We start from the raw sequence: 27,206 nt of genomic DNA, 5'->3' as shown, positions 1-27,206 counted from the left end.
ATTGGGAGAATTGGAACCTTCATGCTTCCAGTAAAAATGTGAGGTATAAACACTTAGATGATAGTCTATCTTGAGTGGGTAAGCATGTGATCTAGCACTTCTATTCATAGGATGTCTACTTAAAAACACACAGTCACCAAACATGAGTTTTAGGGGCATAGTCTAATGGCAAAAAAGGGAAGCAACCCAAGTGTTTTCATCAACTGATTAATGGATAGAAGAATGTGGTACATACGTGCAATTGGGGTTTTACTTGGCAACTGAAAGAAAAATGTGTTCATAGAAGCTGGTCAAAAGGACTAGCTATATCATTTATCCACATAAAATGTCAGCAACAGGCTAATGTGGAAAGATAAGATGTATGCTTGAGGTTTCTTAAGGCAAGAGGGATAGGTACGTGACATTATGTTCTGTTTGAAGTATTAACAATAAAAACAGTCCAAGATCGAGTGTCATATGAATGCATGTGAATTAAAAACATTGAATTGTGTGTTTTAAATGGGTGTACTGTGGGCAATAAGAATTATATCTCAATAATATGTTGTAAACATTAGATGTTTGACATCATCATTAGGAAAATGCAAATTAAAGCCATAGTTAGAAACAAACTGAACATTAATTTTGACAACCAATCTATGTGTCTTTTATCTGACATTACCAAGCGGATGAGAAGAAATGGGGCATTTGTGACATCCAAACAGTGCCAGAAAGAACACACTGTTCAACCACCATATTACACTTAGTTCTACTGAGCAGGTGGTAAGTCTGTGTCTCTGAAGTCTGAGGTTTCTGAAGAGGAGGTGTTAGCCTTCTATATCTCTAGAGCCAGGCTCCAAAGCATTGGTTAACATGTGACAGGAAGTGGACTGAACCAGAACCATAGTCCCTTCTATGGAAACCAAGCCTGGATTTTGTCCGGTTGCTGATATCTGCCCAAGGAAGTCTATGTGTCAAGTCCTAGACACAGGCCTATGAACACAAGTCTCATCTTCGGCGCTCTTTTAAGCTATATAAACCCATTATTAGTAGCCCATGGCTACCCCTTATAAACTCAAGGGACTGCCATGGGTAAGTGGCTTTGGTCTGTGTGTGGCTAAGGTAAACCTAGATACGCAGCTCGTTATGCTATTTGTATATACTGAGAATTTTCTGATAAGTAAATCATGTTTTTTCAGAAAGAAGAGCTTGCCCCTCTGCAAGCCAGGTTATAAGTCTACGCTCTCCAACTCCGACGTAAATCTTCTCAAAGCTCCTAGCCTGAGGATCTTGCTATTCTGCCTTTTAAAAACAGATATTAAATGAGGTTGGTAGCCTTTTTTCTTGAACAGAAATATGAAAGGTTGTGCTACTTACAGTGGCTAGAAGAGGGTCCGGCAGGTCTCTCATTCTGAGGTTCTAATTCTGTTTCTGGAGTGATGTGAGACTTTTTCTTGGTATCGTGCAATAGCATCAAAAATACCTTTTGAAAATTAAAATAAAGGAGATGCACATATTTTACATTTCTTCACAAAGTATACTTATTTGCAATTCTTTTGTTGCAACCACCCATTTAGGTCATAATAACACACACCAAACACACCCTATGTTTCATTGGTCATTCGTTTAATTAATTGTAACTCAAATTATATTATAGGGCTCTATAATATAATTGGTAGGCCTCCAATAGGATACAGACCTAACTGAAGTGAGGCCATGAGCCTGCAGCAGGTATACATGTGAGCAAGGCTGGTCAACCCCACAAGCCTACTAGATGGGAAAAGGACAGGAAATAACAGCTATGCTCAGGTCAACTTGAGTTTGTAACTTACTCTGCAGTATCTTAGAAATCTCAAATAAACTCAGGAGTCACACATTTACATAATGTGGTCTATTTATGGTGGTTTCAAATCCATCTATAAACACTACCCACTGAATGTGGGGGTTCTGAAACACCATATTCAGTTGTGACTTATTGGTGCTACTATTGAGCTAGAGCTGGAAGAAGTCTAAGCTTGCTGTGTTTAAGCCCCGATATGAGTCTCAAATAAACAAAAATATAATGAAGGGAAAAGAGGATGAATCAAGACAACAGGTTCTGTGATAGGCTAGGGACAATGAAGTATTTGGCTGCATCTGAAGGGCACTTAGGAAGAGCTGAACTAAGGATCTCCAATGTACATCAAGAAGCATTCATCTGAGAGGGGTTCTTTAGCCCCACCACACAAGTCAAAGATACTCAGCCATGCAGCAACACAGCTCTGTGGGAGAGGGCACGGGCTCTGACGTTGCCAGTGCTGGGTCAACCTTGTGGCCATGGGCACAGAGCTCACCACCTAGGCTATGAAAATGCCTCATCTGTAAAACTAGTGATGACCACATCAGGCCAGGTTTGGTAGACACTGGCTGAAGAGGCTCCATGCAGACCCTGGATGCATGCAGCATCTGTGCTGTCACTATGTCCTTAGCCAAAATTCAGAGGGCACAGTGCCCTCTCACTGTAGCCTTGGTGAAGTCTGTACACAGGCTCCGATCCCTGTTGTTGCAACACATGTCTACTACAAAAACATCCACAGAGACACAATCTCTGACCCTGGCCCTGGCCCTGGCCCCACTTCTAGGATCTTAGTCTCACTGCCTGCCCAACACCTAGCTCACTCTCAGCACGTCCACTCTCTTCTTGAACTTCTGACATCTATAAACAGCAGCATGAGTCTGATTCCCTTAAATAAACAAAGTGCCATGAATTTGTTGAAATACTCCTGGCCTGACTCTTTCCACAGGGGAAGACACAGGGAGTGGGCCTCAGAGACAGAATCAGTGAGCAAGCAAGTGTGCGAGCCCACGGGGAGAGGTATATACTCTCTCCTCATGTGGTTAATTAGTTCGGACAGACTCCTACTGAGTAAAAGCTGCGTCCTCAGCACTGGTCAAGGTCAGGAGGTTTTGTCAGATCTTAGGTAGTTCCTTCATTTGAAAGATCACACCTCTTCGGATTCCCAGCAAGATCTTTAGGAAAAGCCACCACACTCACTCAACTACAAATAGAAATAGTGTTGACAATAATTTAGAATAACGCCGTTGCATATATGCCAGCCATGCATCACTCTGTGACTTGGCTTTTTTGGTGAGCTAAAGTAGTACTAATAAGGCACATGTTATAAAACCACTGAAAGCAGTAAGTGCATTTGTAAGAGAGACTGATGGGAACCGTGCCTGACATATGACAAGCTCACGATGTCTCATCCTGACTTGCCAGAGGACACCTGCACATGACACGCTTCATCATGTAATTCTCAAACCAACTGTAGATGAAGGCTTGGAGGATTGGCACAAGAATTATTCACTCATCACATCCACACAGAATGACCTTAGAAGCAAGAGTGGGAGCTGAGACTTGCTCATTGAGTGAGATCTTCTTTTATTCTAAAAGAAAAGTTTATTTGATGGTTGGTCCCATGTAACTATAACATGTACTTTTATTAAAAATAGGGGTATTTTACAACAATCTTCATGCCTCCTTTTTAAACTTTCCATCTCTCATTGCCACAAAAGAAAAAGAAAACCCAAAACCCTACACGGATGGATGTGTGTGTGTGTGTGTGTGTGTGTGTGTGTGTGTGTGTGTGTGTGTGTGTTTAAGTTTGTGAATGCTATGTATGCATGTGTGTTGTTCATACATACGAGAGAAAGAAGCAGAGGAAAGAAATGGGTTTCCCCTCAGGACTCTCACATGGCAGTTAGGTATGGCACCAGAACAATTATCACACAGCCTGTTTCTGGGTGCTGTGTTCAGAGTGTTTCTCCAGCTCACAGCAAATGCGTGATCAGAAGGATGTGAGGAGGACCATCTACTGTTGACTCTCCTTAGGTGCAGGCACACTGACTAAAATGTCAAAAGAGCCCAAGGGACAGAACAGAAGGATTGGTTTTCCTAAAATAACTTGAAACTGAATGATGTAGGCAAATGTCTAGGCTTCTGGAGTGGATTTGCCTTTGCAGTTTGGGTCTGTAAGACCCATGCTAAATGGAAACAGTCAGTCCGCTGTTACAAGCCTCCCCTTTGGAGCAGTCTTGTGGAACCCAAACACCCAGAACAGGGCAGAAAAAGTCAAGCTTTAATAAAACAAAGTATATGAAAAGGTTTTCAACATTCCACTGGGCTCTGGCACTGTAAGTTCCCATTTCCAGTTCAAAGTATTCCTTATCCTTTGACATAGATTTTCTACTAAAGATAATCAATATTGCTTCATCTCTCCATTTATGAAGAGATGCAAACTAATGAAAATATTCTCATTATAGGTAATATTATGGAAGGCCTTCTTCTACAGACACCCCTACAAGATGGATATAAAGGAGGTGTGAGCCTCTGCAGAGGGTGTCCTCTGATGGAGATGAGCATCAAACATCCCAGGTACATTTTCTAGTCTAAGAAGCATCTTGTATTTGTGCCCTTTGCCTGAAACAGTATCACAATCATGTACCTCATCCCCTCCTTTTGATGTTTGTTTCTATCACTGGTAGATGAAAAATGGCCAGAGGACAGTGTAAATGGACCAAACACTGCCCGTACCTTTCCATCTTTACACAAACGGGTTAGATAATCGTCTCCCACCTTGTCTAGTATTTTGCTTCTCACTGAGATTATATCAGGTCCCTCAAGTAAACAAGTCTTCACAATTGATCACACTGGTCCCTCTTTAAAAATGCAAACAAACTGAATGGATTGTGAAATATGCAATGGTGAGGTTAAACATCAAAGATACTAACTAGCAAAAGAAACAAAACAAAACAAAAAACTATAGCTTTAAATGCAATGCCTACAGATATTTTTGTCCTTTATTTACTTTTATTTTTTTGAGGAAAATAAATTCAACAGTTCAGAGATTCTTTATTTGGGGACTGACATCTCCTTAATTAAGAGAAGCTTCAGGGTGTAAGCCTGCTACTGTGGCCCAGTGTCATCAGTGCACTGATGGGGCTATCAATCCCTTGGGCTAGAGGGCAGTGGTTCATCCGCTGCACTCTCTGTTTAAAGGGTACTGGCAAATAGTGTCCGACCCCAGGCGCATTCCACTCTCAGAATGTCAGTGTGATGGACTATACCCCAGATATGGTCATCACACTCTGCCTTTGGCAGATGCTGGAGAAACTGATGAGGCTGACGTGACTGCTAATGACAACAGGGTTGGGCTGAGCGATGACACTGGAAAAGATGGAATTGCCAAGCTTTAACTAAAATGCACCATGTCTGTATTCTTTCTCCTTTTTCTACTAAGTGATATAATTTTTCTTCTTCCTTCTTCTTCTTCTTCATCTTGTTTTTCTTTTTACAAGCAAAAGATAGCACTGTGTAAAGAACTCAGATAAATAATACACAAGAGTTTAATAGGCATTTTCCCCAAATGCTGGACTCTGGCTAAAGTACCTCTATTGTACCATGCAGTAAGTTGCACCTGACATCACTCTGTCTTCACACAGGGGCACCACAGCTCTGGAATGACTGCCATGTCATAATAACCACAGGCTTGGAAACCTAGGACAGCACATCCTGATGATTTTGCAGGTCATAATATAAAAAGGGACTTCCTGCCCCACAATCCAGGAAGAACGTAGTCTCTAGCCTCTGTGCTTTGGATTGCAGCTCCATGTACAGCCTGCTGGCTGCTGTATCATGGTGTCAGCATTTCTCATCCGATCATTCTGTAACTCTCTAATACAGTCCTATTTCTTCAGGTGCATGCAGAAAATATAGGTGCTTCTCCTCATCACAAGTTCCACGCAGATGACATTTACAGGGTCCAGAAATTAGAACATGGACATTTGGCGAGACCCATTGTTGATCCTATCACACCATCAGAACATCTTTGAAGTGAGAACATTGACAGGCTATTACCTCAGATACTTTGAAGATAGTGAAAGGCAGAGGGCTGAGTAAAAGGTGCCATCGTTCAGCAAATCAAATCTCAAACTCCTGACGGTGGGAAATGCAGTGCCTTTCTCTGCTCATCTGCCCAGGACAGGGTGGGTGTGATAAGTTATATAACGTATAAGAGCATTAACTCTAGGTCAGACTAATGGTCTCTCACACCCCAAAATGGGTCTCTATCAACAGAAAATGTCAAATATGGCTCCAGGGCTCCAATCTGATGGACTGAAACTACAATGCTTATAACACAGCCAAGCAGCCAGAAGTGCTTGACTTTGAGAGTGTTTTAAATTTAGAAGACTTAAGTATAAACCTGAAGCCACCTCAGAGTAGTAAGTATGTTGTTTTCTGATGAAAATAAACAAGTGAGTGGGAAATAAGGGAGGGAGGCAGGGAGGGAAGGAGAGAAAGAGAAAAAGAGGGAAAGAGAACACATTCTCAAAAAATCTAAAAGCTCTCTTCTCTACCTTCCTTTTTTTTCTTCTACTGATAGAGAGACCATATTAATATTGAGGACAGAATAAATTGGAGGTTGAGTGGAACAGAATCTCCCAAAAGGGCACTGTAAAGGTGACCCGGAGGTCAGAGGAAATCAAAAAACATCAAAGACAAGAATCAAGTTTCTCACTATCAGTCAGACAGGACAGGAACAAACAATCACATAGGAAATATAAGTGAATTTTATTAAGTAGAATTAATCTCTTCAATGTCAATATTTAGGTACAAAGAGAAGAAAAAATTAAGATGGTATGCTTTGTCCAAGGCAGAACCTAAGGCCACCAACTTCCTCTCTACCAGTAGATACAACAGCCAGGACTTGTTGGAAAATCAGCCCAGCTAAGCCCCCATACTATGATGGAGGGCGGCTCCCCTTAGCAGATAGTAAAATTTGTTCAAAGAAGGACTCTTAGAAGACACAAAACCCAACTTGAAGAACCTGTCATTGCCAAGACTGGTAAGGTTTAAACATCAAAGTAAGGAATTGCGAAAATGAATAAATAGAAAAGAATGAATGGTAGAATCCATGAGTCACACTGATCAAGATAGAGAATTCATCAAAGAGATGGTTATCCTTTAAGCATGTACAAGTGACAGTATCATGAAAATAACTCAGGGCAAGTTCTCTAATAACAGTTGATTCATACAAGCAACTTCGGAAGGTGCCAAAAATGGTAGTAGGGGAAAATAGAAGTCAGAGAGTCCAAAAGTATGTCTTCAAAAAATAAAGAAGGAAAATCAGGGAAACAGCCTTTCACTACAAAATGCTGCTCTTCTCCCGAGTGACCAAATTTCTCCTGACCAGCATTGACCAGATCAGCTCCATCAAGCAGTAAGGAGCAAGGCAACATAGCATCATGCCTAGCATATTCTGTACAACCACCCAAGTAGAATAGCCTCGTCTACTCACAAGGAGGTAGGACAACCTATATTAAGGTCATGGTGCCACATGACTACTCTGCAGCGTTCAGAAGTCCTGAGGTCTTGGACTTGAAGGAAATGGGAATTCTTGCTGGCGATGACTGATGACGCATGCAATGGACTGCAGCTCATAAGCCTGCACTGCATCTTCACCTTTATTATTGTTACTGTCAGTGTGTATGCTTTGTACATGTTCCTGAGAGTGCAGTGAGCATGCTCATGCATGTGCAAGCAGAGTCCAAAGCAGGACTTCCGGTCTATCCATCTGTCACTCACCATGTTATGGCTTGAAAGAGTGTCCCTATTAAACCAGAGCCTTGTGATTTGTCTGTGCTGGCTGTCCAGGAAGCTCTTGTGACTTGCCAGTCTCTGTCACCAAAGCTGGTGTCAGAGGCACTTGCAGGCATGAGCAGCTTTTTTACATGGGTGCTAGGTATTCAAACTTGGGTTCTCATGCTTAGAGAGCAAATGCTCTTACTCACCGAACCATATCTACAGCCTTCTGGAATGCATCTTTTTTCTTCCAAACTGAAACCCATATCTATTTACAGTGGTTAAATTAGACAGTAATTATTCATTCTTAGAAAATGACTTCCACAAAGGAAAAGGGAAAAAATAAAAACAGATCAAATTCTACTCTGGACTTGATTTTTATCACATGTTCAGACTGCCTCAGTATGCTGCCTCATGTAAGGTTGATGAGTCATACGCCACAGGGGTTCAAACCCATATTGGCAGAGGGACAAAAGGCACCCATTCTCCATAACATGACAGGCTGCAAGAAGTCACTCAACTTATTTTTCTATAATATTATTATATTCAAATGAACAAAAAGGCCAGCCTGAGCTACATCATAAGGTCCTAGCCTAGCCCCTGTCTCAAAAGAGCAAAAATAAAATCACACGAACACAACAAAAGAAAGCATATAGGTAAAATTAACCATTTTTGGATCACACCGGAAACTGTGGCTGGGCTTCAGAGTCACTGCAAGTGAGCCGTATCTGTACAGCTGAGCTCTCCGGCTGTCCTTGGTTCTCAATCCTCTATAAATTAACCTCTTCTTTGCCATCATCTTCCTTATTTTCAAGCACCAGAGTTGAAAATGACTGTTGTGTATACATCTATTTTTTTTTTTACTAAGTCTAGTGTGTTTGTGCGTGCACATGTGTGCATATGATGCAGAGTGTGTTAAGAGGTCAGAGGGCCGCTTCCTGGAGTCAGGTCTTTCTACCATTTGGGTCCTGAGAAACACTCAGGATGTCAGGCTTGAAATCAAGTGCCTTTACCTCATGAGCCAATTGTTTATTAATGAAACTAAGGGACAATCAAATTTCAAATAACGACTTTACGACATATGAATATAGAGGCCATATTTATTTGTTAAAGTATTTTAAAGTGAAATCTGCTCTCCAGCCACACAGAGTCAGAAAAAGTCTGACTAGCAAGTTTTCTCAAGTCCAAGAAAGTGATCAGGCAAAATGCAGATAAACAAAGAGAGAGCACGCAAAAGAGCCGTCCAAGTGGGGGTCGATAGTCACCGTAGAAGGCAGTCAATCAATGCTCCTGTAAAGAGACATTGACAGACTACACCAAACAAAAGAAAATTCGTTAACGGCACTTACTCTTTTTGCAAATTAAGGTAGCTTTCTCAAACCAATCCAAAGAAAGACTGCTATACTGTGTTTCATTCAGTCTCATACGCACTTTATGTATTTTTAATCTTGTCTATGCTTTCCCTTAAGAAAAGTAACATTTAAAAAAAACACATGTGCCTGTATGAGAGAGGCAAAAAGAAATACTTTCGATTTAACAGATCAATATTTATTTAAGGACTATTATGTGGAAAGCACGTACACAATCTGGAAGGAGAAAATCACTACAAGCAGTTGAAGAAATGTATGCAACATCGCCAGAGCAATTGAGCAATTGTTACATTACTTATTGTAGCTATTGTTAAGATGACTAAAGTGGGGAGATTAATCTGGACAAAGATAAAATAATGTGCAAATGTGATTCACTCAGGTATATTATTCCTTTAAAAAGGTAGTAGGGATAAAAGATCCTTAGAGTTTAAAAGTGGTGGATCCAATGCACTCTATGTAATCAATAAACTGATAACATAGATGTCACTGTATGGGAACAAATACATATATGGATAGAGATATTTAAGAACAGCAGACAACTGAAATACAGCCCTGCATGCAATCTGACCACCATGGGTTAAAGCTGAACATCAACAACAACAGAAACAACAGAAAAAGCTAACAAACTCACAGAGACCGAACAACTCAAAACTAAATAAAGATGGGTCAAGAAAAAAAATCAAAGGCCTTCTATAAGTAAATAAAAATGAGTGCACAATACACCCAAACATATGGAACACAATTAAGGTTGTTGCAAAAGGCAAGTTCATAGCACTAAATGCCTACTTTAAGAAAAATAATTGGAGATCTCAAAAAAGTAACTTAATAGCACATCTGAAAACTCTAAGTCAAAAAGAAGAAATCACACTCAAAAGAAAGAGTCAACAAGAAATATTTGAACTCAGGTCCAAATCAGTAAAATAGGGAACAAAAATCTCAAAGAATCAATGAAGTAAAGTTTTGGCTCCCTGAGAAAATAAAAATTGACAAATCTATAGAAAAATAAAAAGTGGAGGGAGAAGATACACATTACAAAATTAAAGATAAAAAATGGACACAGCAACAGATATTCAGACACCCATGAAATTCAGAAAATCATCCTAAAGGCATACCTCTAAAAAAATGTGTTTATTTAAGTGTTTCTCAGCTATTCGATAGTCCCCTGTTGAGAATTGTCTGTTTATCTCTGTACCCCATTTTTTTTAATTGAGTGATTTGCTTTGGTGGTGTTTAGAATCTTGAGTTCTTTATATATGTTGGATATTAGCCCTTTGTCGGATGTAGGGGTGGGGAAGATTTGTTCCCAACCTGTCACCTTGTTCTGTTGATAGTGTCCTTTGCCCTACAGAAGCTTTTTAGCTTTTCAAACTCCTTTGTCATCAGGGAAATGCAAATCAAAACTACTCTGAGATTCCATCTTAAACCTCTCAGAACTTTTTAAGATCAAAAACTCAAGTAACAGCACATGCTGATGAGGATGTGGAGGAAGAGGAACACTCCTCCTTTACTGGTCAAAGTACAAACTTTTACAACCACTTTGGAAATCAATCTCGTGATTTCTCATAAAATTAGGAATAGTTCTATCTCAAGACCCAGCTATACCACTCCTGGGAATATGTGAGAGATGCTCCACCATAAAACAAGGACATTTGCTCACCTATGTTCGTATCAGCTTTATTTGTAATGGCCAGAATCTGGAAACAGCCTAGATATCCCTCATCCAAAGAATGGATAAGGAAACTGTAATACATTTGCATAATGGAATACATACTATTCAGCTATTAAAAACAATGAAATCTTGAAATTTGCAAGGCAAGTGGATGGAACTAGAAACAATCAGCCTAAGAGAGCTAACCCAGACCCACAAAGACATGCATGGTATATATTCACTTCTAAGTGGATATTCGCCCAACATAGATGTCCTCTGAGAGACTCCACCCAGTGAGGGATCAGGACAGATACTGGGACTTGAAGCTAGACTCTGAGGGGAGCACTGAGAATTGTAGGGAAGAATGGGGAGATGCAAGGTCCAAGAAGGAGCAGGAGGTCCACAGGTAGACCATCAAGGCCTGAGGATTTGGATACAGAGATCCTGCACAAACTGATGCACCATCCAAGGACAATGCATGCAAGACCCCCTAGTCAGTTGTAACCAATGGAATGCCGATTTTCCACATGGAGGACTGAGGTGGGACTGCTGCTGAATGCATTCTGGTGCCTACTACTTGGTCACTGCCCTTTGGCAAGACAGCCTATCCAGCACACAAAGGAAGGGGATGCAGGCTATCCTGATGAGATCTAATAAGCTGCTGCCAGACAGATGGGGTAAGATGGCTCCCCCATCAGAGATCTAGGGGAAGGTAATAAGCAGAAGAGGGAGGGAAGGTGGGAGTGGGAAGATAAGATGGAAGGGATGTAATGTGAATAAATTATAATAAATAAAATATACATTTAAAATAATAACAATAATTCTTTATTCCATCAATTTGAAAAATCTAAAAGAAATGAATAATTTTCTCAATACATACTACTTTCCAAAGTTAAACCAAGAGTGGATAAGCAATTCAAACAGGCCTAGGACCTCTAATGAAATAAAAGTAATATACCAAGAAGGAACTTGATACCCTATGAGCATATACAGGGGGAGGAGGTCCCCCTCAGTCACAGTCATAGGGGAGGGGAGTAAGGGGAAAATGGGAGGGAGAGAGGAATGGGAGGATACAAAGGATGAAATAACAATTGAGATGTAATATGAATAAATTAATAAAATATATTGAAAGAAGAAATAAATGTAATAATTAAAAGTCTACAAAAAAGATAAGAAAGAAAGAAAGAAAGAAAGAAAGAAAGAAAGAAAGAAAGAAATACCAGGGCCAGAATTTCAAAGAAGAATTAATGTCAACACTCCTCATATTATTTCACAAAATAGAAACAGAAGGAATATTGCCCAATTCACTTTACAAGGTCATAGTAACTTTGGTACCTAAACTACATAAAGACCTAACAAAGAGAGAATTACAGACCAATTTCCCATATGAACATAGATGAAATTTTTCTCAATAAAATACTTTCAAAGTACATGCAAAAGCACATGAAAATTATCATTCATATGATCAAGTAGGCTTCATCCCAGAGATGCAGGGATGATTCAGCATACATAAACTGATAAATGTAATCATATAAACAATTTGAAAGATAAAACCACATGATCACCTCATTAGATGCAGAAAGCACCTTTGACAAATCTGAAGCCCTTCATGATAAAACTTCTGGAAATATTAGGGATACAAGGGACATACCTAAACATAACTAAGGCAGTTTATAGCAAATCCATAGCCAACTTCAACTTAATGGAGAGAAACCAGAAGCAGTTTCACTAAAATCAGGAATAAGACTAGTTTGTCCCTTCTCTCCATACCTATGCAATATAGTACTTGAAGTCTTAGCTAGAGCAATAAGAAAACTAAAAGATATGGAGAGATACAAATTATAAATGAAAAAGTCAAAGTATCTTTATTTGCAGGTGACATAATAGTATATACATAAGTGACCCTAAAAATTGCACCAGGAAACTCCTACAGCTGAGACACACTTTCAGCAAAATAGCTGGATACAAAGTTAACTCAAAAAAAAAAAAAAAAATCAGTAGCCCTCCTACATCAAAGGACAAACAGAATGAAAAAGAAACCTGGGGAAAAAACATCTTTCATGATAACATCAAATAATATAAAATATCTTGGAGCAACTTTAACCAAGCAAGTGAAAGACTTATATTATAAAAACTTTAAGACATTGAATAAGACATCCAAAGATGGAAAGATCTCCTCAGTTCATGGATTAGTAAGGTAAATATAGTAAAAAAAACAAAAAAAAAAAAACCAAAAAAAAAAAAACAAAAACAAAAAAACCAAAACAAAAACATGCTACCAAAACAATCAAGCTACAGATTTAATGCCATCCGCAATATCCAATTTGGAGCACATTTCTTTACAGACTGTTAAAGGACAATTTTCAGCTTCATGTGGTGTCTTAATGTTTCTATTGCTGTAATTAAATGTCATGACCAAGATACATTGGGGAGGAAGGGGGATAATATAGCTTACACTTATACATGGTAGGCTATCATAGAAGGAAGTCAGGACAGGAACTCAAACAGAGCAGGAGCCTGGAGTCAGAAACTGACGCAGATGCCATAGAGCGGTACTGATCACTGGCTTGCTCCTCATGGCTTGTGCAGTCTGCTTTCTAATAGAACCCAGGACCACCAGCACAGGGATGGGACTACCCACAATGAGCTGGGCCCTCTCTTATTGACTATTAATTAAGAAAATGCCCTACAGCTGGATCTTATGAAGGCATTTTCCCAGTTGAGATTCCCTTATTTCAGATAATTCTAGTTTGTGTCAAGTTGACATAAAACTATGTAGCAAATATGGGAACAGAGAAATCCAGAATAGAGAAAACAATGCTTTTAATAAAATACCTGCTGTAGGTATCAGCATTCCTGGTCTCACGTTGTACTACAGAAGTATGGTGATAAAAACAGCATGGTATTTGCACAAAAACAGACATGTCAAGCAATGGAATTAAATTGAAGACCCAGACGTAAAACCACACACACACCTACAAACACCTGATTTATTTTTTTTATAAAGAAGCCAGAAATACACATTAGGGGGGAAAGACAACATCTTCAACAAATGGTGCTAGTCAAATTGCACGGCTGCAGGTTAAAGAATTTAAATAGATCCATACTATTATTCTGCACAAACTTAACTCCAAATAGTTCAAAGACTTCAACATGAAACCAGATATGCTAAACCCAATAGAAGAGAAGCTGGGAAATAGCCTTGAATGTATTGAACAGAAACAGACTTTCTGAAGAGCACACCATTAGCACAGACACTAAGATTGACAATTAATAAGTGGCACATCACAAAACTACAAAAACTCCTGCATGGCAAAGGGCACTATCATTTGAACAAAGAAGGAGAAAAGATTTTTTTTACTGACTATACATTTGATAGAGGACTAATATCCAAAATATATAAAGAACTCAAAAAATGATATGAAGAAAACAAATAATCCAATTTTAAAATGGATACATACCTAAACAGAGAATTCCCAAAAGATGGGATTCAAATGGCTAAGAAACACTTAAAGAAGTATTCAACATCTGCCATCAGGGAAATGCAAACCAAAACTACTTTGGTATTTCATCTTACAACAGTCAGAATGGCTAAGACTAATAAAACAAATGATGGTCATGTAGACAAGGATGTGGAGCAAGGGAAACACTTATCCATTGTTTGCGGGACTTAAAGTTTGTGCAGTCAATATGGAAATGAGTGTGATGGTTCCTCAGGAAGATGGGAATCAATCTACCTCAAGATACATCTATACAACTCTTGGATATATACCGAAAGGATACTTCATCCTACTACAGAGACACTTGCTCAGCCATGCTCATTGCTGCTCTATTAATAACAGTCAGAAATTGGAAACAACTTAGATGGCCCCCAATATAGGAATGAATAAAGAAAACACAGTACACTTACACAATAGATGATTACTCAATAGTTGAAAGAAAGAAAGAAGGAAGGAAGGAAGGAAATTCACAGGTAAATGGGTGGGAATAGAAAAAAAATTATCCAGAGTGAGGTAACAGACTCAGAAAGACAAGTATGATATCTATTCACTTATAAGTGTATATTAGCTGTTAAGTTCATGATAACCAACCTATAATCCATAGAACCACAGAAATCAAGTATATGGTAAGAGACCTAGGGTAGCGGGGAGATAGAACTTCTGAGGAAAGGTAAATAAAATAGTTATGGATGAATGGAAGGATGAATAAATAGGATGAGGGACACTGGAATGTGAGGATCAAGTATGGAGAGGGATGAAGAGGAAGATGAGAAAGGGCATACAGGGAAAGACAGTTAAAATTAAGTTTTGAGGGATAGTATTGAAATCTAATGCAAAGGAAGCTTTGTAAATTTCTACATATATGAAAGTTATCTAAATGAAATCACCAGATAATGGGGGGAATCCAGAACCCCAAATGGACATCTCTGGTCACCAAATGAAGTTTCCAGTACTGAGATTAGGTTACATCTAATTGAGTTGTTGGCCAAAGCAGTACTGTGGTAACCTCCAAGCAACCCAGGCAGTTGCTAAGACTTAGAGGTTACTGTCCACAAATTGACAGCAAGGGATTTCTACTAACAGCAACACCTGCACAACTCACAGTACACTCCCAGTTTAGTATTTTTATGTGATTCTTGAGTGACAAACAAGTGGATCTCTGCATATATGTCTCTCTCTTGTGCCTCTTCGTAGACTCTTTTTCTGTTTGCCTTGTCCTCCTTTGATGTGTTAATTTTTGTTTTGTCTCATTATATTTTATTTTACTAAAAGTTTCTTGGTTTTTCTAATAAAAGCTACTTAGAGGTGGGGAAAGAAAACATAGAACTCAGTTCTGACTTCTATATAGAAGATTCCAAAAGCATAAAACTCTGAACATAATTAATAATAATAATAACAATAAAATAACAAGAATAATACAATAGTATAACATTGACTGACCCTTGTGTCCACACTGGCTTTAGTCTCAACAGGCTGTAGCATTCTGTAGCCCACCATGGTGGATTTCTTTTTTTAATTTACCTTACCTGTGCTGAAAATAACACTTATGAAAAGAGAAAATGGCCCAGGAAAAAATTCTGCTTATGTGAATAACAAAAGCAAAATGAGCACACAGCCAATGGGTCTGGCCCTCCTAGCTCCTGCACACTTTCCACTTTAATTTTGCATGTGACTGAAAACCTAACCAGACCTGAGAGTCTGACATAAAAGATGAAAGGAGGAACATACCTACAAAAGACAGCATAGAATCATCTTATTCAAGTGCCTTTCACTGAAAATTATACCCATCAACCTTTCTTGGGCCTCTCCTTGCAATAGCATTGATAAATTACATAAACCGCAGTAGTTAACCAAGCATCTCAGAGCTAAGCACTCACCCAGAAGATGAAGACCTTAAACCACAGTAATTAACCAAGCATGTCAGAGCTAAGCATTCACCCAGAAGATGAAGACCTGCCTCACTGTTTTAAAGTACTTAAACTCATAAGGCATCAAAAGAAAGCATTCCCCAAAGCTTCACTTTTCTTACTTATAAATATTAACAAGGATTCCTAATATCTGTTTTATTAAATAAATAGAATTCTAATTACATGATCCTGACACACAGGTACAACAGTATATAAGTATCTGAGTATTAAGGTTAATATGTTATTTCAATGGTAAGAGTCCATCTAAAAAACTAACTCATCTCCTGTCTCCAACATGCATAAGGTCTCCTGTCCTAGGCTAAGCAGCAGCTGAACTCAGTTTCTCAGGACTGCACAACACAAAACAGCAAACCTTGCAGTAAACATAGAGACTAAGAACAGCTCCTGCTTCCAGTCCAAAAGACCTAGGATATAAAGCAACAGTTGAAGGTGGCAGTACTTTATGTCTGTAGGGAAAGCGACATGTGTTGGCTCAGGGTCCCAGGTATTCAGATACTAGTCTTCTTGTCCAACATTTGGACTTATTTTCCAAACTTCAGAAGTGGTGACAGTTGGTGATGTAGTCACATCTGAGTGTGTAGTTCAGTTAGCCACAAGCCTGTAAAATGCATTCAGGGAGGACGGCTGATTCATGCAATCCCAACTCACGCAGTAGGAGGAAAAGAAAGCTCAGATATGCCCTGGTCTTCTATTTTGGCACAGGGAAGACTGTTAATCTATCAAAAGTCCATGAAGATCAAGTGAACTTTGTAGCAGGGATGTGATTAAATTCCACTGTCACTCCAAAGAAGTGACAGTTTCCCCACAGATGGCAGGAGGCATTACCATTTTGACTAGTTCGTCCAAGTCATAACCATTATTTTTTTCACATTCAGAATACCAATGCAAACTGTTCTGTTTCTCTTATGTCTGTTTGTAGGTTTTATAAGCATATCTTCATTTATGACATTGTCATTCAAATACATTGCATACTTCAAATTCATTCTGCATGACTCTCTCCTACCCTCACTCACTTTCTTGGTGCCTCTTCTCCTCCTAAATAATTTCCTGCCTCTTTTCCAGTATTTTTCCTGAAGTCTAGATTCTTAATAAGAGAGGAAAACATCATTCTTTCTCAGTATAGATTGTTTTACTTAGTATAATGATCTCTAGATGCCCCCATTTTCCTACATATGGAATAATTTTATCATCTGAATAAAAATACAGTATGTACATGTGGCACAGATTTTTCAAGACATTTATCACTTAATGGACACCTACACTAGTCCCTTAATATTGCTGCTATAGATAGTGCTTCAGTAAACACAGATATATAAGTGTCTCTCTGGTATCATATTATCATAGCATATAGGACTTAACGCCCTTCAGGTATACACCCACAAGTGGTACATGGTAGTTATATTGACAAATACCCACACTCATTTCTATAGTGCCTGCACTAATTTACTTTCTTATTGGCAATATAAAAAGTTCCTTCCCCCACATCCTCTGCACCATTTGTTGTTTGGTTTCTGAATGATAGCCATTAGGATGTGATGCTCCCCTCCATCATTAAGAGTCCTGTCTATTTAGAAGGTAACCTCTTCAGTCTCCATGGCCTCTACTACTGCTAGTATCAACGAGAGTCACCCATATATCCTCCTAGAGGCCAACCCACTCTTAGATCTCCAGCTTGTCACAGACCAAACATTTTCAAAACATGTAATTCATTCTCAGAGAGCCTCAATCCACATGCAGATCCATCATTTATAACCTGTATGACTTGAGGTAAAAAAAGTAGTCAATCAAGGCTCAGATTCATCACTTAGAAATAGAAATAATACAATCTCTAAGGAGTTTTTAAAAATGCATTCTAAATATAAAGCCAGTACCTTACAATTCTATAAATTGTCTTGCTTTATATTCATCTATGAATATGACTTCAGACAAAATATATGCTGACTGCTATTAGTTAGGGACTTTAGTGGTCCTCCCTTGCCCATGGAGGATGCATTCCAAAAGCAACAATGAAGCCTGAATTCTACAGACAAATAGTTGTCAGTAAGTATTCATGGAGGATGAATATAGACAGAGAGTAAAATCCAGAGTTGCCCAAGCCCTTTATAGAAAATGGTATAGTAATTGTATTTAACCTCCTGATATTCTACAATATACAACAACACATTCCTAGACAATATGTCATGCCAAACACAAGGTAAATGCTATGAGTAAAATAATTGCTATACTAATTTCCAGAGGAACAATGACAATAAAAGGTCTGCAATACTCAATGCAGACACCGGGCTATTTCTGAATACTCACAACCTGTAATTATTTAAACCCACAGGTATAGGACCTGTAATTTTACTTTTATTTCCTAATTCATGATTAAGGTAAAGTCTGGCTTATAAACTAGGCACAACAAGAAATTAACAGCAACAGTTAATAATAAAATCAAAGAATAATTATAACAAGCCACTATAATAAAATTATTTAAGTATGATTTCTCCCTCCTGCCCCTCTCTTCCCTCACTTTCTCACTGTTCCTCCTCCTCCCCCTCACCAACCACAACATGTAGTTATGCAGGGCTACATTTACTGGCCGTAGTTAAATATGGGTCCCAGAAGTGAGGCTAACATTACTACTGCCAATGAAGGGAGACATATATACACTGAATTATTTCCCAAGGGTTGCCTTTTACCTTTAAATTAATTCTAATGCTCACTCTACCCTAGAAAATTGGATGTTTCACAGTTATCTCAAGTTCCTGATATGTGGTTCAGACTTTTAATGCCTACTAATAATAACCTTAAAAAAAGGAAGGAAGGAAGGAAGAAAACAAAGAGGAAGAAAGAAAGAAAGAAAAGAAAAGAAATAAGAAAAATGACTGGGCACTAGTATTATTCCTAAAACTAATAAATTACAGAGGCTAGCACAATGCTTCCTAGCTATTTCAACTTTAATTTTCTGTCCTTCTGTTAGTTTTTAATCTGCAGCACTTTCTATAGCTAATAACAAAGTAGAATTAAAGTTTACATTTATCTCTTAATATTAGGGGCCCACACAAGAATTACCTTCAATTGGGTTAAAGAGCCCAGAGTTCTCCTTCAAAGAAAATATGAACAACTCTTGGCTGGCCACTGGGAATGCACAGTATAGTCAGTGCTCTCAGTTCAGTGCCAGAAACTGACAACACCAGGTATCAAAGTAAAGAGGTAACTTAAAAGAGGGAGCGAGCAGAAGACCTGACACCTGTCTGTTTACCCATTGTGTGACCATAGCTTCCAAACAGAAGTCAATGGAGAGAAGCCAGGCGCCTCTACTACTGAAGATTGACTGGTCATCTACAGATTCCAGACCAAACATACCCCATATCTCCAATATAAGAATGCTATTTGCTTAAATAGCAGTTGCCCATGGCGTATGTTAAATTCTTGTCTGGGTTCCCACTGTACGTGACTGTGAAAATTAATCTCAGATGTCAACAGGATGGAATCTGGAATCAGTTTGAAGATAATTCTCTGAGAAGACTTACCAGAGATTATCTTGATTCAGATTACTGAAGTGGGAAGACCCATCCTGAAAGTAAGTTGCTCTATTTCTTGGGTATGGATCCAGGCTGAGTATCATGGAGTACTCCAGCTAAGACTTTCATCACTCTCTTCTTTCTGATTGTGAATTTCATGTGACTAGCTGCCTCAAGCTCCCACTGCCATGACTTCCCCTCCATGACAGACTGTATATAGTTACTGGGACTGTAAATCAAAATAAACCCCATCTCCCTTAAGTTGTTCTCATCATGGGTATTTGATCACATCAACGGGAAAAGTAATTGATACACTCTCCTAATCAGAGCTTGAAAATAAATCATAAATACATACATACAATGGCCTCCGTCTCTCCCCATTCACATGTTTCCCTGAATATGGAACTGGCCTCAGAAACATAAACCATGACTATATATGTATGGATTTATAAGCACGTACCTCTTCCAAGGTGGTGTCTGAGATCCCATACCCTGTCAGGTGCAGGTACTGTAAGTTCTGGTCCAGGGCCTGGCAGAGCCCCTTGAAGCAGGTCTTATCTGCATCCTTGGGAATGGCGTAGGTCAGCTCCCTTTGGCTGCTATCTTTGAGGAATGCTTGTGGGATATAGACCTGAATCAGAGATGTAACACGAGCCAGATCATTGGGCTCCTGCCTTTCTAGAACAGAGAGCTACCAGGAAAAGAAAGAGGTAAGAAAGCAGTAAATAAGACCAGTCCAAACATAGAGGTCTTGAACAATATACCCATAAATGTATTATCTCACAATTCTATTTCAAAACAAGGATAGGCTGCTGCATTTAAGCAGGAGGGGGCATTTTCAATGATATGTTACATATTTTCTCCTCTTTTTTTGATATATGTGTATGCACACATAGGCATATGTGCACCACTGTGAAGCCAGAGGACAACTCCCAGAGTCATTCTTAGGAAAACTGTCTCCTTTGAAAGTCTCTCAGGAGGCAGAGGCAAGGCAGGTGAATCGCAGTGAGTTCGAGGCCAGCCTGCTCTACAAAGCAAGTCCAGAACAGACAAGGTAACATAGAGAAACCCTGTCTCGAAAAACCAAAAAGAAAGGAAGAAAGAAAGAAACAAAGTAAGTAAGTCTTATTGAAGCTGGAGCTCATTAGTTATGCTAGACTGGCTGGCCAGTCTGTGCCAAGGATTCTTCTGTGTTGGCCTCTCAGCACTGGGTTTACAGGGGCATGCCATCACCCTGGAATTTTAACTTAATGCCTCATGTTTGCAAGACACACACTCTACAGGCTGAGCCATGCTCCAATCCCATTTTCTTCTATTCTGTAAAACACAAATCTACAGTGATAAACCTGGTAATCTTACTTTTGACCCACGTGCCCATATTGGTTCCAAATGCCCTATAGCCAGCCCTCACCCCCCACCCCCCGGTTCTATATTAGAGAGATGCTCTCCTTCCCAGAAGAATCATGGAGACCCAAATCCTAGCAGCTGTCCTGCAGAGAATAGGTATGAGTATCCTAACATGAGAACTAGGCTTCCTAGCTAAAGAGAAGGGGGCCCTCTTTGATTAGCAATATAATCACCTCAACTAGACAAAAGGCAAAGAGACATTATGGGTCAAAGGAGTTCAAAGGCAGACTCTTTGAAGGTCACCAAGGATAAGACAGTCATGAAGACCTGGGTAGTGAGTTTCTGGATTCTAACCCCAGGGTCCCTCCCACTTTTGTCCTGGTTGACAATAAGCAATGGTACCTACAGATGTGACATAGGTTTGATCTCTCAGGCCTTGACCCTAATTGCTCCATCTCCCTACTGCTCTGCCTCTACACTAACAAGGGAGTATCTCTGACAGAATGATTTCTAGACCACCTCAGCCATCATGCTTCCTGACAGCTGCTCTTGGGACTTATCTCATCGCTCTGGTCCCTCTCACGTTTTTTTTCCTATAAGATCAAATGTACTGGAGGGTTCACAAAGGATACCCCTCTGCTCAGGCCAGAAACAAATTATTCAGCCTCCTGGGATATTGTGCACAAAAGGCACAGCTTTTGTATGAGTGTCATGCTTTGTTCTGGGTGACATGGATGGGGCAGGGCTTCCCACCGTGAAACAAAAGAGCTTCGCTTTTTACCTGTCTGGTGAGCGTCAGGGTGAGTCCTTGGCCATAGGTCTCCTTCAGGCCTGCAGGAGGAGCACAGCATCTGAGCCTCCCCTGCTGGAGAACAGCCACGTGGTCACTGAGCATCTCAGCTTCATCCAGGTGGTGGGTTGTGAAGATGATTGTGCGACCTGTGTCCAAGCACAGGGAGAATCAGAACCGGCATGGCAAAGGCCCTCTCTTAAGAATGGTGAATTGAAAGAGAGCTGCCAGTGTTTTAAATAGGGGAGACTGGAATGGGGCTGTGGGAAAACCTAGGCAAGTTTACTTTGAGAACTAGAGATTATGAAAGTTGTTCTCTACAGTTGCCCAAAAGCTCATGATGATTACTACTTTCACAAACCCTCCATGCCCTCCCTCATTGTCAGACAGAAAGAGAGAAACAGATTTGAAATAAAGGCCCTGAATTCAGCATCTTTGTTTTCCAGGGTTTAGATGTAATAGCATCCAAATATTCACTTCATCCTAGAAATCACTCAGAAACCTTGAACCACAAGAATGTGCGAGACAAGTGTGGGAGCTGGGGGTGGAAGCTTGAGTTGTGGGCCTTCTTAGGGGACAGATGGCTTAGTCCAGCACTGCGACATCCCTCCCCAGAAATGCATGTTAAGCTCACATGTGCCTACAATGAATGTATCTTTCTTTGTGGAGATAAAAGATTCAGGTTTACCTTAGGAGAACAGAGAAACTAAAGGTATTTGAGGGAAGTTACTTCCATTGTATAAATAGGTGCTGTTCTTGCTCTTAGCCACTCTTTCATTGGATCAAATTGAGCCTCACTCAGCTGTTCTATCAAATAGAATTAACATATTCATGGACTTCGGTTTCAAGAAAAAAATTTAAATAGAGAATGACAACTTTGATTTGAATTCTACTTCATTTCATGTTTTTAAACAAAGGAGAAGGAAAAAAAAGACCAAGTGTCTTAATCTTTTTGTTCTCTCCTTAGGTTTTGTTCTTATTATTGCTTGGTTTGATTTTATTTGTAGTTTGGTTTTGGTTTTTGTTTTGTTTCATTTGTTTTGTTTTGTTTTGTTTTGTTTTGTTAGCTGTATCTCAATTGGTATTTCAGTCTGGTCTACAGATCACTAACTTCAAGGCCACAGCAATACACCTATTTCATCCCTATGCTTGCTCAGGGTCAGTCCACAGTGTTTGGCTTCCAATTAACTTTTAGAATCCATCTAGAAGGAAACAATGAAACATAGTGCAAAGAACAACAGAGAGTGGAGTGCCCAGTGCCAGTTTTCACACAGATGTATTACAAAGACCATGGGCAATATCTTTGTATTCTTGTCTCTGGATGCTAAAAAAAATGTGCTCATTGCCTGACCTAAAAACTTCAGAGGCAGATTTGTTACCCTGATAATGCAGTTCAGATGCGCGGCCATACAATAGTCCAAAAACAGAAGTCCACTCAGTCCATATTCTCAGTGGCAATGAAGGGCAAAAGGGTAATGTAAGGGGCTGAGAGGATAGAAGGAGGAACAGAGACATTGGCTAAATTACTTCAGTTATACAAGGTAGCACATTCTGGAAACCTGTTATACAGCCTAATGGCTGTATTCATTGAGCATGGGAAAATTACAGAAAGGTTAGTCATTCAATACAACACACACACACACACACACACACACACACACACACACACACACACTACATACAGTTGTAAGGTAATGAGCATGTGAACCAGATTTAATATTCTCTTTATGCATATAAAATCAAACATCATGCCATATGTACACTTTACTAAAGCTGGAAAAGATAAGTGAATAATTCCCAAGGAACTTGAACCATAGTCATGGATTCTTGATTCATGATGGCTCCTGGCAGATTTTTCAGGAACCTGAGATGCTGCTCTCTCACAGGATAGTCTCCCAAGCCATTATCTTATTGTACCTTTCTGTTTCCGGTGGTGCAGCCCACCCTATCCAGACACTCTTCCCAAAAGTTGCATTCCCTGAATTCACCTCTTGTGTGTTTTTAAAATGATGGTACCCTCTCATGTATGAAGGATCCATACACCAGAACTGAGCCATGCATTTTTGCAAACAGCTCGTTGACCCCTTATAGAAGAAGCTTTTTGTGCCCTGGTATTGGTGGCTACAGACTCACAGTTGAGACATAGAAGGCTTCTGTGACAATGTCTCCCTAAATATTTATCGCCATAAAAAGAAACAGTCTAGACAGGAAGTCATGGAAGAGAACTCTTGAAAATTGTGATGGGGACACAGAAGTGTATGTGTAGCTCTTTGCAGTTGATGGCTTCTGGCAGGGGTTGGGGTGGGAAAGGACTCAGTTTTCTTTCAGGGCTGCCCACTGGGAGTTTGATCATGTTCCAGTGGCAAATGGGCAGTACAAATTGGGCTTGGTATTTTCTTTTCCTTTTTCTTCTTTTTTCTTTTTCCTTGTTTTAGAGGAAGTCACAATGGTGGGGACTGGACCTGAGAGAACTGGAGAATGACTGTGATCAGGGTATGTTATGTGAAATTTTATAATAATCAATAAAAATATTGTTTTAAAAAATACATTTGAAAGCCTGGTGTGTGTGTGTGTGTGTGTGTGTGTGTGTGTGTGTGTGTGTGTGAGAGAGAGAGAGAGAGAGAGAGAGACAGACAGACAGACAGAGAGACAGAGAGACACAGAGAGAAACAGAGAGACAGAGACAGACAGAGACAGAGACACAGAGAGAGACAGACACAGAGAGAAAGAGACAGAGATTCCAATGAGATGTTAAGAAAGTCTCCTTTTGGAAGAGAAAACTGAACCTTAGAGGAGATTGGCCATCTCTAGCCAATCTGAGACCTGGTCCAGGCATTTGGTTGTGATGTTCCAGCTTGCTCTGATGTCTCTGCCTTGTTATTGATCTTTCCATAGGAGACACTGATGTGCTGGCGCCAAGGCTGATCAAAACCTCACACTGTGCACCAAAAAGCAAGAAGCACACATGAGAGTCCCAGTAGATTGAACACCGGTGCACAGTGCACTGTTGGGAAGTCTCTTTTCTACTCAGCAGGTGACATTTGTTTTCACAGGGTCTTAAATCTTCCTCCCTGAGCTGTGCCAGTTGCCAGAAGCTTTCAGGCTGTTTACAGGAATGGCTATACATTTTCATCTTTGAAGACATGTTTTCCTCTTACTACTGTCTGCCTAATCTTCTTACAGACTATTAATTTTGTACTTCAATCAGTACGGCAACAGTTCCAGAGTCTCCCAAAGATGAGAATAATCATCATTAAACAACAAAGGGTGTATCAGCAGAGTTTAATGCAGACTATCTTTTTCTCAGACTTGTATGGCATCTGTCCATTCTGAATATTTAAACCTTAAATGTTCTATCAGCTAAAGTTTCAGGAAAGACAGAGCTAGAGGGTAGGGAAGAAAACTGTGAAATATCATCGCTTGTACATGGCCGTTAGACATATGAACCCACAGCAGCATGGCCACCTGCACAATATCAAGCCAGTTGTTGCTGGGGTGGGCCAAATAATTCTTTCTTGAGGAGATGGCCACTTCTAGGTCTTCTGTACTCTGGTGGATGGCTCCATCCCCATGTACTTATGGCCAGATCTAACTGGACCGAATGGTCGTAAACAGAAAAGAAAAGACAGGAAGTTGTAAGGAAGCATGTTGGGGCATACATGGGAAGATCTGGAGGTGGAAAGGGAAGGTATGTATAATATGCCATCATATTATACAGAACTCTCACAAATCAAACAAATTCCAGAATAGAGAAGAAGGATCCCCCAAAGAACTATTTACAGTTGCAGGTTGCTAGGGAAAGCATAGTCATTTTTCTATAGGGAAGGAGTAAGAGTAAAGTTGCTTGTGTCCCAGTAGATGACACCATACTCGCACATATGTGTGTAGCACTAGCTGGACTCAAGGAGGTATTTATTTATTTATTTATATACTTACTTATTTTACATACTGACCATGGTTTCACCTCCCTCCTCTCTCCCAGTCCTTCCCCCAACCTCTCTCTATTACCAATCCACTCCGTCTTCCTTTTTCTTCAGAAAAGGGAGGGGCCACCCAAGAGTATCAAACAGCCTTGGCATATCAAGTTGCAGAAAGACTAGGTACATCTTCTCCTACTGAGGCTAGACAAGGCAATACAGTTAGGGGAAGGGATCCCAAAGCAAGTCAACAGAGTCAAAGACAGCCCCTGCTCCTGCTGTTAGGAGTCCCGCATGAAGACCAAGGCACACAACTGTTACATAAATACAGAGGGATTGTGCTAGTCCCGTACACGCTCTCAGGGTGGTGGTTTAGTCACTGTGAGTCCCTATCTGCCCAAAGTAGTTCATTCAGTAGCTTTTCTTGTGTCCTTGACTCCTCTAGCTCCTAAAACCTTTCTTACCCACTTCCACAAGCTTCCCTAAGCTCTGCCTAATGTTTGGCTGTGGGTCTCTGCATCAGTTTCCATCAGTTGCTAGTGAAGCCTCTTTGATGATGCTTATGTAGGCTCCTGTCTCTGAACATCTTGTACGCAGGACAAATTGTAGGTCAAAGCTTTTGTGCCTGGGTCGGTGTCCCAATCCCTCCATTGGGCTGGTTTACACTCTATATCTCTAATTGCTAAGAGTCTTAGCTAGGGCCATCCTCGGATTCCTGGGATTTTCCATTGTTCTAGGCATCTAGCTTGTGCCAGAGCTGTTCTCCCCCCAATTCCAGTTGTCTCTCCCAGTACTCTTTCTCTCTGTCCTCCCTCCACCTGGTCCCTCCTGTTCCTATCCCTACCTCCTCCCTGATCCAGTCTCCCCCACATCCCCCACAATGTATATTCTATTTCCTCTTCTCCATGAGATTCAAATGAAGCTATTTCTTAAAAGCATAAAATTGGAAGTGTAGTATTTTAGTCGGGTAAGGAGAATTGAAGGGAGGTAGTGGTGGACAGCTATGTTCAAAATAGATTATATACACGTTCAAGTTTTTTTTCAATGAATAAAATTCTTGGATGAAAAATATGAATCATTAAAACATAATTAATAAATACATTAAAAGTGACTCTGTCTCTGATTTTTAAACCAAAAAGTAGTGGTGTGATTGCAGTGTTTAATTTGCACAATCCACGAGAATAGGGCATTAGAGTGTATTTATCTAACCCTCATTCGTCTTCTTTATCAGTCCCCACTCAAAGTGGCAGGAAAGTCAGGAATCCAATCTCAAATTTTAATCAGTGCCCATAACCTGTAGCCAATGCTTTTCATCAGAGCTTCACATTTTCTCATTCCAGACCCTTCTTCTGCTCTCCCTAAAGGGCACACAGGTAAATGGAGCAAAGAGGGTAAAGGAACAATTAAGATTGAGAGGGGGGTGGGAGAAGAAGAGGGAGGGGGCTGGGATCCAGATATAAAGAGATTAATTAATTAACTAATTAATTAATAATGGTGAAATCTAAAATCAAACAAATAAAAATACTGGGGGTGAAGAGGATCTGATCTGTTTTAGTCTGTATGTGATGACTGAGAGAGACCAATGGGAACTGCCCCCTTACCC

The 27,206-nt window shown here is 39.9% G+C and overlaps 1 protein-coding gene across 1 annotated transcript in view; it reads right to left on the bottom strand.

The window, feature by feature from the left end:
* Abca13 (ATP binding cassette subfamily A member 13) overlaps window positions 1-27,206 on the bottom strand; it is a 403,635-nt gene that overhangs the window by 185,569 nt on the left and 190,860 nt on the right. Inside the window, exons 39-41 of the mRNA XM_051164717.1 lie at window positions 21,678-21,835; window positions 20,010-20,240; window positions 1,354-1,459 (exon numbers count right to left, since the gene is read on the bottom strand). Of these exons, the coding sequence (XP_051020674.1) occupies window positions 1,354-1,459; window positions 20,010-20,240; window positions 21,678-21,835 (495 nt within the window). The remainder of the gene's footprint in view (window positions 1-1,353; window positions 1,460-20,009; window positions 20,241-21,677; window positions 21,836-27,206) is intronic.

Source organism: Acomys russatus, chromosome 22 (genome assembly GCF_903995435.1).
Source record: "Acomys russatus chromosome 22, mAcoRus1.1, whole genome shotgun sequence".
Classification (NCBI taxonomy): Eukaryota; Metazoa; Chordata; class Mammalia; order Rodentia; family Muridae; genus Acomys; species Acomys russatus.
Note: the sequence above shows the minus strand (reverse complement) of the source record. Positions and strands in the feature narration are given on the sequence as shown.